This window comes from Dipodomys spectabilis, unplaced genomic scaffold (assembly GCF_019054845.1).
Source record: "Dipodomys spectabilis isolate Male_0828 unplaced genomic scaffold, ASM1905484v1 ptg000032l, whole genome shotgun sequence".
NCBI classification, from domain to species: Eukaryota; Metazoa; Chordata; class Mammalia; order Rodentia; family Heteromyidae; genus Dipodomys; species Dipodomys spectabilis.
In genome coordinates this window covers 32,886,035-32,902,340 of record NW_024870709.1, presented here as the reverse complement: position 1 = coordinate 32,902,340, position 16,306 = coordinate 32,886,035, and the positions used below count along the sequence as shown (strand labels likewise).

General features: G+C 39.3%; 2 protein-coding genes across 3 annotated transcripts in view; one reads left to right on the top strand and one right to left on the bottom strand.

Moving 5' to 3' along the window:
• Positions 1–16,306, top strand: part of Ccdc80 (coiled-coil domain containing 80) — a 35,335-nt gene that overhangs the window by 17,192 nt on the left and 1,837 nt on the right. For both annotated transcript variants that reach the window (XM_042676761.1, XM_042676762.1), the window contains 3 exons: positions 1,834–1,970; positions 5,148–5,296; positions 13,535–13,638. In XM_042676761.1, coding sequence (XP_042532695.1) covers positions 1,834–1,970; positions 5,148–5,296; positions 13,535–13,638 — 390 coding nt within the window. The remainder of the gene's footprint in view (positions 1–1,833; positions 1,971–5,147; positions 5,297–13,534; positions 13,639–16,306) is intronic.
• Positions 1,177–16,306, bottom strand: part of Slc35a5 (solute carrier family 35 member A5) — a 38,140-nt gene continuing 23,010 nt past the window's right edge. Inside the window, exons 7-8 of the transcript XR_006147047.1 lie at positions 7,672–7,677; positions 1,177–1,188 (exon numbers count right to left, since the gene is read on the bottom strand). The gene's annotated coding sequence lies outside the window, so the exon portion shown is untranslated. The remainder of the gene's footprint in view (positions 1,189–7,671; positions 7,678–16,306) is intronic.

Here is a 16,306-nt window from a genome sequence, read left to right as displayed (position 1 = left end):
TATTTGGATCCGGTGTCAATCAGAGCTTTTATTGGTTTTCACTGGTTCATTTCCTGTTCAACATAAACACTTGGATATTTTGGTAGTCTGGAATGTAAGATTATTTTCTTCCCAATGTTTGACTGAATTATTTCAGAAAATATTTTGATTGAAAAAGGAAACTAGACTGGAAAATGGGTTTCTTGCCCATATGCTAGTGGAACAAAGTTTGGTTCTCCGTCCTTCCTAACCTGAAGAGTGAAGTATTTTGGTGGAGTAGAGAGTATGCTAGTGGAACAAAGTTTGTCTTAAATCTTGGTTCTCCATCCTTCCTAGCCTGAAGAGTGAAGTATTTTGGTGGAGTAGGGAGTATGCTGGATGGGAATGAGTCATGTTACTTTTGAAACACTTTGTTATTATTTAACAATAAGGATTTGAGCAAATTACTCATCTTCTCACAATCTGTGATAAATGGGCTGTCTGAGAAAGAGAGTCTCTTGAGTTTGGCATGTAGGAAGTTAATAGGATGCAATCTATAAGTATCTGTAAGGAATGAAGTATGAAAGATTGCATAAAAGGGGTTGGTAGAATACTTGCCTAGAAATACACAAGGTGCTCAGTTCAATCCCCCCCCCCACCCAAGTAAAAGATAAAACAGTTGGAGAAAGGATTAATTGAGTTGCGACGTGGTTAGGTGAGTTTGAGCTGTAATGCAGTTTGGCCTTCAATTCTCCACTTAGAGGCAAGAAGAGCAGTGTTTATTATCTGCTCCTTCCTCCCACTGTATCAACCATTGCTGTGCACTAGTAGGGGTGATCAATGGAAAGGAAAGCTTTTTTCTAAGGAGAACAACTCTCAGGGAAAGGTTCAGTTACTGATATTGGCCAGTAGAACACAGCATCTCCCACAGTTCCTTAGTTTCCACTTCAATAATGTGATTGGGTCTGTTTCAGTTACCAAGTGCCACAATGATGCTAGGTAGAAAATACAAAACTCAATAGCATATAATTTTTTTTGTCAGTTGTAGGGCTTGAACTCAAGGCCTGGGCATAGTCTCTAAGCTCTTTTGCTCAAGACTAGCATTCTACCACTTTGGATCACAGCACCACTTCTGGGTTTCTGGTGGTTTATTGGAGATAAGAGTCTCACAGACGTTCCTGCCCAGTCGGGTTTTGAATTATGATCCTCAGATCTCAGCTTTTTGGATAGCTAGGATTACAGGCGTGAGCCACCAGCTCCTGGCATATTATTTGATCACAAATCTAATATAGGCTGCTGTTTATTAGGTTATTTTACACATCTATAATCAGATACAGATTGGCTATGAATCTGTCACTAGGTTTAAAAATTTTTTTCATTTTTCTCTGTAGCTATGATCTGTTCAGAGTGTTCCAGAATTAATTATATACAAAAAAATAGAGCAACAGACATAGATTTCAGACTCAGAAACATGTGTAATGGTGATAAAATGTAACAACAAAGTTTCTGTGTCTTGCTTTCTGACAAATTAAGTGAAGACTTACTCCCAGAGAGGTTGATGGTCCTTTGCTGGGGTATTTCAGCCTCCTTTATCGTTTTCTCCTTGTAAATGTATCATTGTGAACAGGCTGGGCAAAGGTGGGGCTTCATCATCTTTAGAAAGCCACTGTAGCTTTCCAAACTACATGTGTTTGTTTCTATATTTAATCCATTCCACAATCTTGCTTCACATGCAATGTGAGTTTAATATACAGAAGTTATGAAGGTTGGTTTGATTAGACTGGGATGAAGGCCCAGAGCCTCCTCTTATTTTTATGTTACCGATTTCCGTCTTGCCACACCTGTGCCACTTACTTACGTTTCATTTGCCTTAAGATAATGAGAAACCCATGCATGTGGTGGATGATGAAGACTTGGTAGACCAGCATCTCATCAGTGAACTGAGGAAAGAGTACGGAATGACATACAATGACTTCTTCATGGTGCTGACAGATGTGGATCTGAGAGTCAAGGTACAGGGTTTTGATGTGGGTGATGCAGTGTAATTCCTTAGAATGGCAACCATGATTCTTTCTATCAGTAAGTCCATCAAATGTATAAGTAAGCGCAAAGTACTTCTTAAATGGAAAGGTTTTCAAATGGCCCAAGTACTTGAAGTTTTTCTATGAATTTTCATGAAGGATTTTTCTTTCCAGAAAAGATTGGGGGGACTGATTTCTAAGAGTACAGCTACTTGACTCAGTTTAAGTTTTCCTCCATTCTTAAGACATCTATTAAATAACTGCGGTGCTCTCTGCTCTCAGCTCTGTGGATAAAAGGGTAAGCATGGTTTCTGTCTTCAGCCCATATTTAACATGAACTTCTTAGGGAGGACCTGCAATTTTATCCTCTGAGTCAACATAGAAGAATCTGTAGGATTTCTGTTTTAAAAAAATATTTTTTATTATCTCTAAGTAGTTCACAAAGGAGTTGCCATTTGACAAAGCAGTTTATGAATCTAGTGCATCTTGCTCAACATTCTTACCACCCCTCCCAACTCCTCCCTTCCCTTTCTTACTTTTTTTTTTTTTTGTCAGTTGTGAGACTTGAGCTCTGCGCCTAGGTGCTATCCCTCAGTTCTTTTGCTCAAGGCTCTACTACTTTAAGTCACAGCACCACTTCCAATTTTTGAGTGGTTAATTGGAAATAAGAGTCTCATGGGGACTTTTCTGCCCTGGCTGGCTTCAAACCTCAGATCTCAGATCTCAGCCTCCTAAGTAGCTAGGATTACAGGCATGAGCCACTGGCATCTGGTCCCCTACTTATCTTAATTTTAGGTTAGGTATTGAATTGTTTGCCATTCAACAAAGAAGTGTATATGTGCAACGCATCTTGAGCTGTGCCCACCCCTTCCCTTATATTTCTCAATTCTGTGGTATACACAATGAATTCTTGCCTGCATTCTCTCCTTCAATTCCCCTTTATTCTTCTACCCCTTTCTTCTTGGCCCCACCTTACATTCTTGTGTAAGTATCTATTTCCTGGTACTTATTTTGTTGGGCTTTGACATAGTCTTTTTGAAGAATTACACTGTTTGCCCTCTCCATAGAGTCTATTACACTTGAGTCAATTTATTGGTAACCCCTTGCTTATTACCTAGTTTTCTTGTAGATTTACTTGTTTACTTGTAGATTTATAGGCACATTCTAGCTACCACAAATGAAGGAAACAATGCAACCTATTTTTTCTGGGTCTAGCTTACTTAATATAATTTTTCCAAGCCTTTTTATTTCTTTATGAGTGGTACAATACCATTATTTCTGATGGATGAGTAGAATTCCATTATATGTGTGTGTGTGTGTGTGTGTGTGTGTGTGTGTGTGTGTGTGTGTGTATCACATTTTCTTGATCCATTCATCCATTGAGGGTCATCTGGGCTGATTCTATATCTTGGCTATTGTAAATAATGCTTGTTGGCACAAGCCTGAGGATCAATGGATGAGAATAGAAGACCTGCAAATGAACCCAGAGACTTACAGCCACCTAATATTTAATGAGAGCCAAAAACATAGGTTGGAAGGAACACAGCCTCTTCAACAAATGGTGCTGGAAAAACTGGCTATCCACATGCAGAAAACTGAAACTAGATCCTTATGTATCACTTTGTACCAGAATCAATTCCAAATGGATCAAAGACCTCAATGTAAATACAGATAGAATGAAAATATTATAGGGAAGTGTAGTTAAAACACTAGGGTTCCTAGGCACAGGTCAAACTTTCTAAGTAAAGATCCAGAATCACAGCAAATGAAAGAAAGACTGGATAAATGGGACTGTATCAAACTTAAAACTTTCTACATGGCAAAGGACATAGCTAACAAGCTAAATAGAAATCCCACAAAGTGGTAAAGATGTTTTTTCCAGCTATCCATCAGACAAGGGTCTCATATCAAAAATATATTTAGAGCTCAAAATTAAACCCCCAAAAGTAAACCCTCAAAGAAACAACAACTCAGTTAATAAATGGGCTAGTGACTTAAAAAGAGAACTTCTCAGAAGTTAGAATGGCCAATAGACACATGAAGAAATGTACACCACCTCAGGCCATAAAGGAAATACAAAGCAAAACAACTCTGAGATTCTACCTCACCCCAGTTCAAACAGCCAGTATCAAGAAAAAAAAATAATAAATGCTGGTATAGATGTGGCCAAAGGGAACTCTGTTACACTGTGAGTGGGAATGTAAGTTTATTCAACTACTTTGGAAAACAGTATGGAACTATCTTGTGACCCAGCAATTCCACTCCTGGGCATTTATCCAATAGACCACAAATAAAACTGTAGGATTTCATACCAGCCTTCTTCTTCTGTTTAGGGACAATGTTTCTGAATCATGAAAAACTAGGCTACATAGTCACAAAAATAATAACAAAAAGGTAACTTTTCAAGTGCTTTCCTTATGCTAGACAGGCTGCTCTACCCTTTCTAATCACTACCTCAAACATGCAACATAAGTGCTAGTATTATTTTTGTTTCTCAGAGAAAAAAATGCGGGCCCCAAGCGGAAAAGCAACTTCCCTAAATGTGCTCATTTGCTGTTAGTCTTCATATATATGAGTCTAAATTATTCTAGAATTCTGACTGTCTAATTTGTTTTCATGAGCACCTAAAGGAACGAGAGGCTGTTTGATAGCCTAGTTATTAGAATAGCTGAATCAACTTGCTAGTCGGGTAGAGATTGCTTCATTAATTCCTTCTCCAGATACAATACCTCTACTCTAATTTGGAAGGATAGGCTACATGATCTCTAACATGAATTGTGGGGTCCCAATACCAAGTCACATTCTGACTGCTCTCTAGCTTATGTTGATTCTGGATAGGAGGCCCTTCCATCCATCTCAGGTTGATTTTGTAAGTCCAGATAACTAGGATCCAGGGAGATGGACTTTACTGTCTTTAGGTTGGATCCCAACCTGTTTCAGCAAACATGACCTAATCTTAGGTCTATTCACTCAGCAAAACAATCCCTGGACCGCAGAACAGGCCTTGGTGGAGAACAACCTGTATTGAATCAGAAGGCACTAAGCATGTATAAACCTGATCTATACATCTTCTTAAACCCTTCTTGAGTTCTCTTGGATCCCCTAGCATCAGAACAGGGAAAAGAAATAAATTTATATATTACATGCTTTCTATTCTTTCTTAAACAGCAATACTATGAGGTGCCAATAGCAATGAAGTCTGTGTTTGATCTGATCGATACTTTCCAGTCTCGAATCAAAGATATGGAGAAGCAGAAGAAGGAGGGTATTGTTTGCAAGGAGGACAAAAAACAGTCCCTGGAGAACTTCCTATCCAGGTATGTAATCTTTGCATTCCAGAACAGGCAGCCACAAATGAGTTACCTAAGAAAAACGCTAAAGAAACACAGGGCTGCTCTTTCTCTTGCATAGTGTTGCAACTCTCCTTGGAGAGAGCCTGCATGATGGATGCCATTTGGCCACTGAGCTTAGTTGTGTCCTCTTGGAAGTGTCTGGTTACAAGTCTGGCAAAGTTCACCTTCAAGCATGAGGACTGATTTGATGGTTGGTGTGGTGGTGGTTATTGTTGGTACTAGAGTTTGAGTCAGGGTTCAGGCTTGGTCTACTTGCTGCTGGCTGAGCTTGCTTGCTTGCTTTGCTGGTGCTCTACCACTTAAGCCATGTCTCTATTCCAGATTTTTGCTGTTTATTTTGAAGATAAAGTCTTTTCCTGATGTTGAGGGAAAATTCTTTAGGGATTTTAGGATTTGCAACAAAAATTCACTCACAAACTTTACAGAAACATCAAAATAAACACCATCCCACTGGTACAGTGGCCAAGGGGCTCCAGAAATGAAGCAAACTCTTGCCGGGAGGCTCAGTGTTAACTGTGTATCATATTGTACCATATTACTCACATGTATTGAGTAAATCTCCATATGTGAGTCAGACTTAATATTTAAGTGATTAATAAGTGGAAAAATCTGAATTCTTCCAGACTCAGAAAGCTTAGGTCTCTTACAACATAGCGTGATTTCTAAAGAATATAGGACTTGTCATTCTTCCAGGTTTTCAGTCTGCTCCTGGTTTGTTCTGCTTGCTTTATGTTTCTTTACTAACTTCCCTTAAAATACCTTAGCTCTAAAATGAAAATAATGGCAGCAATAATGGTAGCAGCCCCAATCCTGGATGCTGTGATCCCTTTTGTGTACCCTTTCTGTGCCAAACAGTGAACCTGTATTCTCTAATTTAACCTCTAGTACAATTCCATGACCCAGTACTGTAACTAGCTTAAGAGAATGGAAATTAAGCAAACTCTTCTCGTAACTGATCCTAGAGTATTGGTTCCAGGAGTCAGTGGCCCCAGAACTAACTTCCTTCCAAAGGCTACCTTCTTATCACATACTCTTCTCAAAAATATAATGTGAGTTATTTTTTTAATTCTATGCCCAAAGACCCAGATTTTGAAGTGAGGGAAGATTCTCCTACACACACAAGATTTCAGAGTTGAAAGAAAATCGAGATTCTTCCTTCACCCCCATCCTTAGTGCAGTGCAAGTATCCAAAATAAGAATGGAAAGTGGATTCTCTTATGAGGATTTTTAAGTCTAGCTCAGACTTGAGACCATCTTCAGCCAAAAGAAGACTCCGGAGTCTACTGGGTAGATGGCTCTTTGCTTAGTTCTATGGCCACTAAAACACAGACTTCTGATTCAAAACCTTCCTGTTAGGTGGTAGTGACTCAGAAGATTGATGATAAGTCTATTGTCTGTGAGGAATATTTCTTTTTTTTTTCTTTTTGGTAGCACTGGGGTTTATTCATGCTAGGTAAAGACTCTACCACTTGAGCTATTCCCCCAGGCTCCATTTTTTTTCTTTCAAGATATAAAAGACTATTTTTTTTAGCAATTCACTTTTGATTTGAATAAAGAAGCATTGAATATACTCAAGATAACTTAAGACCTCAGTTCTCTCTTCAACTTTTGTTGTTATGTATGCCAGTCCTTGGCCTGGGCACTGTCCCTGAGAATTTTTGCTTAAGGCAGAAAGTTTTCCAGTGGTTAATTAGAGATAAGAGTCTCTTACCTACCTAGGCTGGCTTCAAACAGCAATCTTCAGATCTCAGCCTCCATGAGTAGCTAGGATTACAGGTATGAGCCACTGGCACCTAGCCTCTCTTCAACTCTTAAATTAGGCTTACAAGTTTAATTTTTCTGTTCATAACCTAGGAAATTTTGCTTACTACTTTTAGGAGGGCTTTAAAAAGTGTTTGACATTGCTTAAAAATCCACTAATCAGGCTGGGCACTGGTGGCTCATGCCTAGAATCCTAGCTATTCAGGAGGCTGAGATCTGAGGATCGTGGTTCAAAGCCAGCCCAGGCAGGAAAGTCCATGAGACTCTTATTTCCAATTAACTACCAGAAAACCAGAAGTGGCATTGTAGCTCAAGTGGTAGAGTGCTCTCCTTGAGCTGAAGAGCTGAGAGACAGCGCTCAGGCCCAGAGTTCAAGCCCCCTGACTGAAAAAAATAATCCACTAATTAAATAATTTAGCCATTTTTCATGGCCATTATATATTTAATATATTTATTTAAAATAACCCAAACTGTTCTGAGTACTTAAATGCTCCTTAAATTTAGTAAGTCAATATCATAAATGCTGCGAATTTTTCAGATATTTAAAGATCTGAATTTACTTCAATTAACTTCAAAACTCTAAACTGATTATTTAAACACATATCTAATTTGAGCTTCAAGATAGTCATTTTAGTAGGCCAAAATTTTTTAAGTTTCACTAGAACATAAATTGTATATCTAAAGTAAACTGGAATATCTTTCTTGAACACACACACACAAACACACACACACACATATGCATATACACATGACTACTGTGATTTTTTTTGCCACTTTAACTATGTTTATTCAGTTATTAAAAGAGACATTGTGAAGGATATACAGAGATAGCCAAATGGAAGAGATATTCATAGATCAAAGAACATCAAGGGTGGGGTGATGTGTACCCACCTTCTCTGGGTACCCCATCCTCCAGGTACCTCCACATACTCACAAATGCAAAAGTTCTCTGAAATTTGTCTTTAGGGATTTTTATGGAATCATCATTATGATTGATCACGCCAATAGTTATTGGCAATCAACTCAATTGTCAGCCCTTCTACCATCCCCAGAGGTCGAACAGCTGGAGCTGAGAGTTCAAACATCCAGTCACACCATTCGTTCCTCTGGCAACCAATCCTGATCCTGAGGCTATTCAGCAGGCTGCTAGTAGTCACTTCATTAGAGTAAGGCTGCTCCTATCTCCCAGGAAATTCCAAAGGATTCAGGAGTGAAGTGTCCTGGGCTTCTATTGCTCAGAAAATCACCTTTACAATAAAATCAAATATCATTTTTTTTAAAAAGGAAAGAAACGTGGAAACAAAAAAAAAAAAAAAGAAAATTACGAAGGTCTTAAAAGTTCTGAATCAAGACCAGAGCCAGGAACAAATATTGGAAGAGAAGATTCTTAGCACCTCCATTTACAAGGGTAATAGGAATGCTGTCAAAGGAACCTGGAACAGAGACCAATATGCATTTCTTTTTAAAATTTTTTATTTTATTGTAAAGATTCTGTAAAGAGGGTTACAGTTACATGAGTGAGATAATGAATACATTTCTTGTCGAGCATTGATACCTCCTTCTTTGTTTTTCTCCTATCTCTTCCCTTTTCTACCTCCCCCACTCTGTCCCCACCCCCAATTCATTTTCAATATAGTGTCTTGTGAGTCTCATTGTTGCAATGGGTCATCCTGTGTCCTTGTTTGTGATTTTTAATTCTTTTGAGGTTGTCTCTTCCTACTTCTGAATCTTTCAGTGGTAAGAGGTGCATACACACGGAACAATCCCAGTAAGCACAATTTGTCCACTCTCAAATTGACAGTTACTGATATTACTTAAAACCAGGTTGAGGCCAGTTGTAAAATCTGCATCTATAATCCTCCTGTGAGATTCTTCTCACTTCCCTAGGAAGAATAACCTTTTATAATCTTTATTTCATGGATTTCATAATTTGAAAGGAAAAACTGACACTCAGTTGTGTTCAGTTATACAAGCTAAAGCTTATAATATTCAAGTCAGGTTGGTTATCAGTTGAAATTTAGCACTTTTATTTGTAAGATGTACAAACATTTTATATTTAATAATCTGTTCAACTAGATTGAGTCCTAAGGTCTCTGAAAGACTTATTATCTAATGTACAAGTTTTAAAACCTATTATATTTATCCTCTTTCAGGGATATATATTTATCATGGGTATTCAAAGTGGGATATGATTACAATTTACATGCCCCATGATTGTAGTTGAACTGTGCTCACAATTTATGATGCCATTCTGCTCATAATTGTCATTGACAATTCTTAAAATAAAAGAGCGAATTACTTAAATGTAGGAGTAAGACAGCCCTGATTTTGAATTCTGGTTTTCCCATTCGTTGATTGTATGACTACAAACTAAATACTTAAAACACTCTGGGAAACCGGGCGCTGGTGGCTCACGCCTGTAATCCTAGCTACTTAGGAGGCTGAGATCTGAGGATCACAGTTCAAAGCCAGCTTGGGCAGGAAAGTCCGTAAACCACTCAGAAAACTGGAAGTGGTGCTGTAGCTCAAGTGGTAGAATGCTCACCTTGAGCTGAAGAGCTGAGGGACGGCGCCTAGGCCCAGAGTTCAAGCCCTACGACCGATCAAAACAAAACAAAACAAAACAAAACAAAAACACATTCTGGGATTTAGTTTTTCTCTTTGAAGAATGGAAATAATAAACATAACAATTCCTATGACAATTGTGAAAGGTACATTTAATACTGATGGCCCAAGATCAAGCACAAACTGTAAACAGTGCTAGCTGTTAGTAGTTGGGTCACTTATTCAGCTCCTATTATAGAACTTTGTGGTGAAGGGAGGTAAGAAAGCGAGAGATTCAACAAATACCTCAGAATTGAAACCCAGGCAAAGAGAAAAAAGGAGGAGTGGAGACAAAAACAGAATAGTCCTCTGAGTAAATCAGTGTCTAAGTGGGAATTTTCCTTCGAATTTGCTGACGAGACTGCACAGACTGGTTTCAGTTGACCAGACTCCTGAAGCCACTCTGGTCCTTAGCAATGCTCATTTGGTTGAGGCTATAATTACCTCTCTCTGAGACAGAAGCCCCAAAGAGTGGGCAAATGCACTCTAATTTTGGTATGCCAGTTAAGCAAAGCAAATATAAACCAAACTTGTAAGGATTTTATTTACTGAAAAGCTAAAGTGACAGACATCCTATTTACCCAAAGTGAAGTTTTGGTCAGGCTTACATTGCTTGTCAAAAGTAATCTCCCTTCAGTGTCACAAGCTGAGTCCCTATCTCCTAAAATGTAGGGGAGATGACCTTCTCTCAGTTGTGTCTGAGACAGGGCAGCTCAGATCCCATTCCTCTTTTCCTAAGACTTCATTCAGCGGTGGGCACAGGTAAACAAGCCAAAATAGACCTCACCTAAAATAACTCCTTCCAGGACACCCCATACAAGGCCATAAAGGCTAGCCTGGCTGAGATCCTGGCTAGGGATCAATGCTGGTCTGGCACAACTCCTAAGGAAGCAGGGAAGTTTAGGAGACTGTCTGTGACCCAGCAACCATTACTGTTCCCTTTCCTGGGAAACTTCGGACAAACTCAGATGGGTCCGTCCTCACTTTTGTGCCAAACACATTCATCTCTCTGTCCTCGGTGGGGATTTTAATTTTTCTTTCCCTTTGATGAAAAGTAAGCAGAGAAAGTAAATGTAATGTCACAGCAAGCAATTCTTGGCAAGCCTTGCTATCCATTCAGAGGCTATATTTCATCAGACTATCATTTTTCTCTCATCCGCCCGAACCACAGTTCTCCCAAGAGACCATTTCTTGGTCAAAATCTTCATGTTCATTGTGAATAGGGCACAAGGAGAGAAGGAGAAAATCTATTAATCAAATCATTTGGCTGCCAGCTCAGAGAGTCCTTAACACCAGGGTATGCCTGTGCTGAAGGAGCAAAGCTCCTTCCCTAACGAGGGTAGCGTTTGAGACAATGCTATGTAATTGCTCTTTGGATGTAGCATGTCTACCCTTTGTACCCTATTAAAGATCCTGGCAGCACTGAGCAAGCATCAGCACCCCTGAAAGTGGGAGATTAGGGAAATGGCTAGACTAGACAGAGAAGTCTGTTTTGGCACTATCTTTGATTTATTCGTTGGGCAAATTTCTGTAAAATGGGAGCAGGGAAATAAGCCATGTCCTTTAGAAGCCCTAGAGAATAGTACTTAGTGTTCAGGATCCATAGATGACTCACAAACACAAGGGTTTAAATAAGTTATCATGTGACGTAGTGACGGACAATGCCCACGGACAAAGTTCAGCAATGTAGACTTCTGCCAATGAAAACACAATTTCTTTCATCTGTGTGGATAATGCCTATTTATAAGGGTTTGGGCATAATTTTGTAATACTCCTTTCAACTAATACTCAAAGCACTTTAATTTTTTTTTTTTTTTTTGGTCGGTCGTGGGGCTTGAACTCTGGGCTTGGGTGTTATCCCTCAGCTCTTCAGCTTAAGGTGAGCGCCACTTCTGGTTTTCTAGTGGTTTATTAGAGAGAAGAGTCTCACAGACTTTCCTTGCCTGGGCTGACTTGAACTGTGATCCTCAGATCTCAGCCTCCTGAGTAGCTAGGATTACAGGCGTGAGCCATGGCGCCCGGCTCAAAGAACTTTAACTTTTATAGTATTCCTTTTAACACTCCTTTCTGCTGTTTTTTTTTTTTCCTTCATGGGTCTTGAACTTGGGGCCTGGGCGCTGCCCCTGAGCTCAAGGCAAGTGCTCTTCCACTTGAGCTACAGCACCACTTTTGGTTTTCTGGTGGTTAATTGGAAATGAGGCTCCCAGACTTTGCTGTCCAAGCAGGCTTTGGACTTCGACCCTCAGATCTCAGCCTCCTGAGTAGCTAGGGTTATAGGTGTGAGCCACTGGCACCCAGCCCTTCTGCTGTTTTTTTTTTTTTAATTGTGAAAATACTGTACAGAGGGATTACAATTACATGAGCAAGGTAATAAGTGCATTTCTTATCAAGCATTGTTGCCTCCTCCTTTGTTTCCCCTTTCCATCCCTTCCCATCTCCCCCCACCCCATGCCTGCGCCCCCGCCCCCAAAGTTGTGAAGTTAGTTTTTCAACATAAGGTCTTGTACATTTCATTGTTGCAATGGGTCCACCTGTATCCCTATTTAAACAATTTGTTCTTTTCCTTCCCCTCCCCAAATCATACCAACATCAAATACAGTGAAAACAGGGGTTATACCGTGGGGGAGGGACATATAAAGCAACAAAAAAATCACCTTATAAATATGTTAGAAACAATCCTTCTGCTGTTTTTGATTCCAGGAATAAGGGAAAGATGAGACTTCATTGAGTGACATATTCAAGGGCACCCAAAAAGGCAGTAGTGACAAAATTTGAAACTGGGCTTCCCAGTGAACAAGGCAAAATCTTTTTCTACTACCTTACCATGGCAGAGCTGTTGAGAGCTGTTTACTAATAGTATACTATACTATAGTATATTCTGTCTCAAGGTTTCGCATCTTTCCATGTCATATGGAGTAAATTATAGAATTTGCATTTGCCTCTGAAATAACCACCAGTGGTTTTTTCTTTTGGAGAGGAACCTTCTTTGACCCTTTGACTCTCTCATTCCCCTTCTTCCTGTCGCTAACACCTACATAAAATTTAATTGCCTTGCCGGGCGCTGGTGGCTCACGCCTGTAATCCTAGCTACTCAGGAGGCTGAGATCTGAGGATCGTGGTTCAAAACCAGCCTGGGCAGGAAAGACCGTGACACTCCTATCTCCAATAAACCACCAGAAAACCGAAAGTGGCGCTGTAGCTCAAGTGGTAGAGCGCTTGGCTTGAGCTGAATCGCTGAGGGACAGCGCCCAGGCCCAGAGTTCAAGCCCCACGACCGACAAAAAAAAAAAAAAAATTTAATTGCCTTTTCCTACTTATTTTCTTGCTCACATACTCATTTTTTAAACTCCTGCTAATGTTAATAGAACGTGAATCTTCAGTTCTTTTCTGAGGTCCCTCCCCCTTCTTCTCCCCTTCCTCCTCTTCTGTATTGTACAAAGGAGTTTCAGTTCTGCAAGTTGGCTTGAGTGCAATGCATCTTGATCAATGTCACCCCTTTTCATTGTTCTCCCCCTCTTTCTTCATCTCATCCCTACCTTTGTTACATAGTTCAATTTTTAATATAAGGTACATTGACTGTAATGTCTGTATGTGCTCACTCTTCTTTCTTCTGAAGCCCTTACTTCTGATACTATGGTTCAGCATGTAAGTTTGACCAGTCTTGGTTACATCTGAGCACTTCATCTTACCCCAAGTGACCATTTCAGACATGATGAGCACAGACTCAAGGAGTGCGATGGCTTCGAGGAGCTGTAGATTAGTTCTATGGGAAAAAAACCACCAGCTGATGCTACTCTGCCTGCTCACAGCAAGTATGGTCTTCTGTTTCTTTTCCAGGTTCCGATGGAGGAGGCGGTTACTGGTGATCTCTGCTCCCAATGATGAAGACTGGGCCTATTCACAGCAGCTCTCTGCCCTCAGTGGCCAAGCATGCAATTTTGGTGAGTGGGCAGCCACGTCATTTCTGCTTTCCTATACCACTTTCTTCTTGGTCAATTCTAAAATGGCACATAGAAGCTTAGATCATCCAAATACTCCTCAGTCTCTTGATTCCTAGACACATAACTCTATTTTATTGAATATAAACTTGTTTGTAGAATGGAGCTTTAGTTAAAACTGTGGGTTTATTTTTCTAGTTTTTTAAATTTTCATATTCTTCATTGAAGTGTTTAAAAATCAACTATTGTTTTATCTTTATTATCTTGTCTTCTGTTTCTTTTTGAAACACAACATAAGATGATAAAACTTAAGTAGCATCATTTATTTAGGGAATTCTTAGATATTTACTTAAATACCACCATTGAGTGCTTCTCTATAGATTATCTTTTATGAACTAGGAATGACATTGGGAATGAACATATTAACTAAAGCAGTCTAGCCGATACAACCTCCCCTTTAAAACGATTTGCTTTACAACTGAAAACCAAGAAAGACAGCAAGATCTATAGTTCATTTGTTGTTTTGTTTCTTTGATACAAGATCTTGTTAAATAGCTAAAACCTGTCATTCTCTTGCTCCAAGAACAAAGATTAAAAGTGGGCACCACCACCTTTTATATCTTAGAACCTTACTCTGTGTGTGTGTGTGTGTGTGTGTGTGTGTGTGTGTGTGTGTTGGCACTGAGTTTTGTACTCATTGCCTCACACTTGCTTGCCTTTTTGCTTGGCTGCCGCTTTACTACTTGGGCCAAATCTTCAGCCCTGCTATTTATTCAGTGGTAAAGAAGACAGGGTAAAAATTGTACTACCAAAATATAAAATAAATAAAATGAAAGGGATATGTATACATTTTGTGAAACATTATGAGGACCCAGTTTCTGGAGATGTCCCCCCAAACATCTAAATTAAAAGGACTTTTAAATTTTAAGATGTAAAATAGCTGGGCGCTGGTGGCTCACGTCTGTAATCCTAGCTACTCAGCAGGCTGAGATCTGAGGATCGAGGTTCAAAGCCAGCCCGGGCAGGAGAGACCGTGAGACTCCTATCTCCAATAAAACCACCAGAAAACCGGAAGTGGTGCTGTAGCTCAAGTGGTAGAGCGCTCACCTTGAGCTGAAGAGCTGAGGGACAGCGCCCAGGCCTAGAGTTCAAGCCCCACAACCGACAAAAAAAAAAAAAAAGATGTAAAATAATGCAAAAGACAGTCTGGATAACAAGCTAATTATTAAGGCTAATAATTTAAGACTTTCTTTCAACATATATTTTGCCAATATTCCTAAACATATTTTAAACTCTTTAGAGCAATCAGTAGTATCAGTTAAGACATAAGTTCTTAGAGCAGTTAATGATACATTATGAGAGGAATATAAAAATCAAATCTAGGTTTGGTGGAATATACCTGTGAGTCCATGAACATTGGAGATTGATGTCTAAGGCTCATGAGTTTGAGGCTAACTTGGTTTTGAGGCTAACCTAACAAGAGTTCATCTGGAACCTCTTCATTCTTTCCCTCCCCAGCCCCCTCCCCCCCCCCACAAAAAATAATAGTAATCACGATTTCTTCATTTTCTAAAGATGCCTTTGTAGCAGCTAGTAGGTGGTGCTTTATTTTTAATTTCAGGGCAGAATGTTGGTGCCATAGCAGTATAGGCAAACTCTTTTTGTAACAACAGGAAATCTGAACAAGTCATGTTTTTCCAGGATTGATGAATTTCACAATCTTCCCCTTTTGAAACTATGACTCACCAATATTCACAACAGAATGTGTCTCTTCTGTAGGAAAAGAGTCAAGGCAAACATTCTTGTGGGGAATAGCATTCTGCCTTCATTTTAAGTCCAATTTTAAAAAGTCCTCCCATTGTACCATTTAATTTTCCACCTAGACAACAAACATCAATATCTTATTATTAGTTCCAAGTTGTTACCTTGACTAGACTCTTAGTCTTCCTATTTTCTTTTTCCTCAATCCCTCCAAGTTTGCTTCATTTTCAAAAATATCAACAGGAGCTTCTCCACTTGCCTGAAACTTTAACTGAGAATGGGAGGGTCCGTGTTTCTTGTTTGTTTTCCTAATATGTGTCAAGAACCTCCAGTTAAGCCAACAAACAATGGTATGCCTAGCTCTTTAGTAGTCTTCATAGATGTGTGTGTTTGGAGGGGGTGGGAAACCACTTTTCTGTGAGAAAATGGTTATTCATGAAATCTATTGAAACATCAGGCTTGAACTTTTCATTTCAGAATACCAATTCTTAACCTTAGATCATCTCTGATACTTTAAAGTCTCAGTGGCTTTGCTTTTTTTCCCTTTTGCCACTTAAAAGAATTGGTGTCTTAAAAAATGTTATGCTTTAATCTTAAGATCTCCAGTTGGTCTTTCCAGTTTTTAGAAGTACTTATAATCTTTTGGAAGCAGTTTAAAAATATATTGTTTTTACTATAGGTTACTCTATATTCTTTTTAATTTTAATGCTCTATAGTCCTTTTAAATTTACAAGGTTATAAGGTCCTTGGAAACAAAAGATGTCTCAAATCTTCTCTTCTAAGGCCTCATGAGATGGTGCAGGTTGACAATCTGTAATCCCAACATTCAGGAGGAGAAGGCAGCAAGACATAGAGTTTGAGGAAAGACTGGAATACAGAGTGAGACAGAGACAGGAAGAAAGTTTAGGGA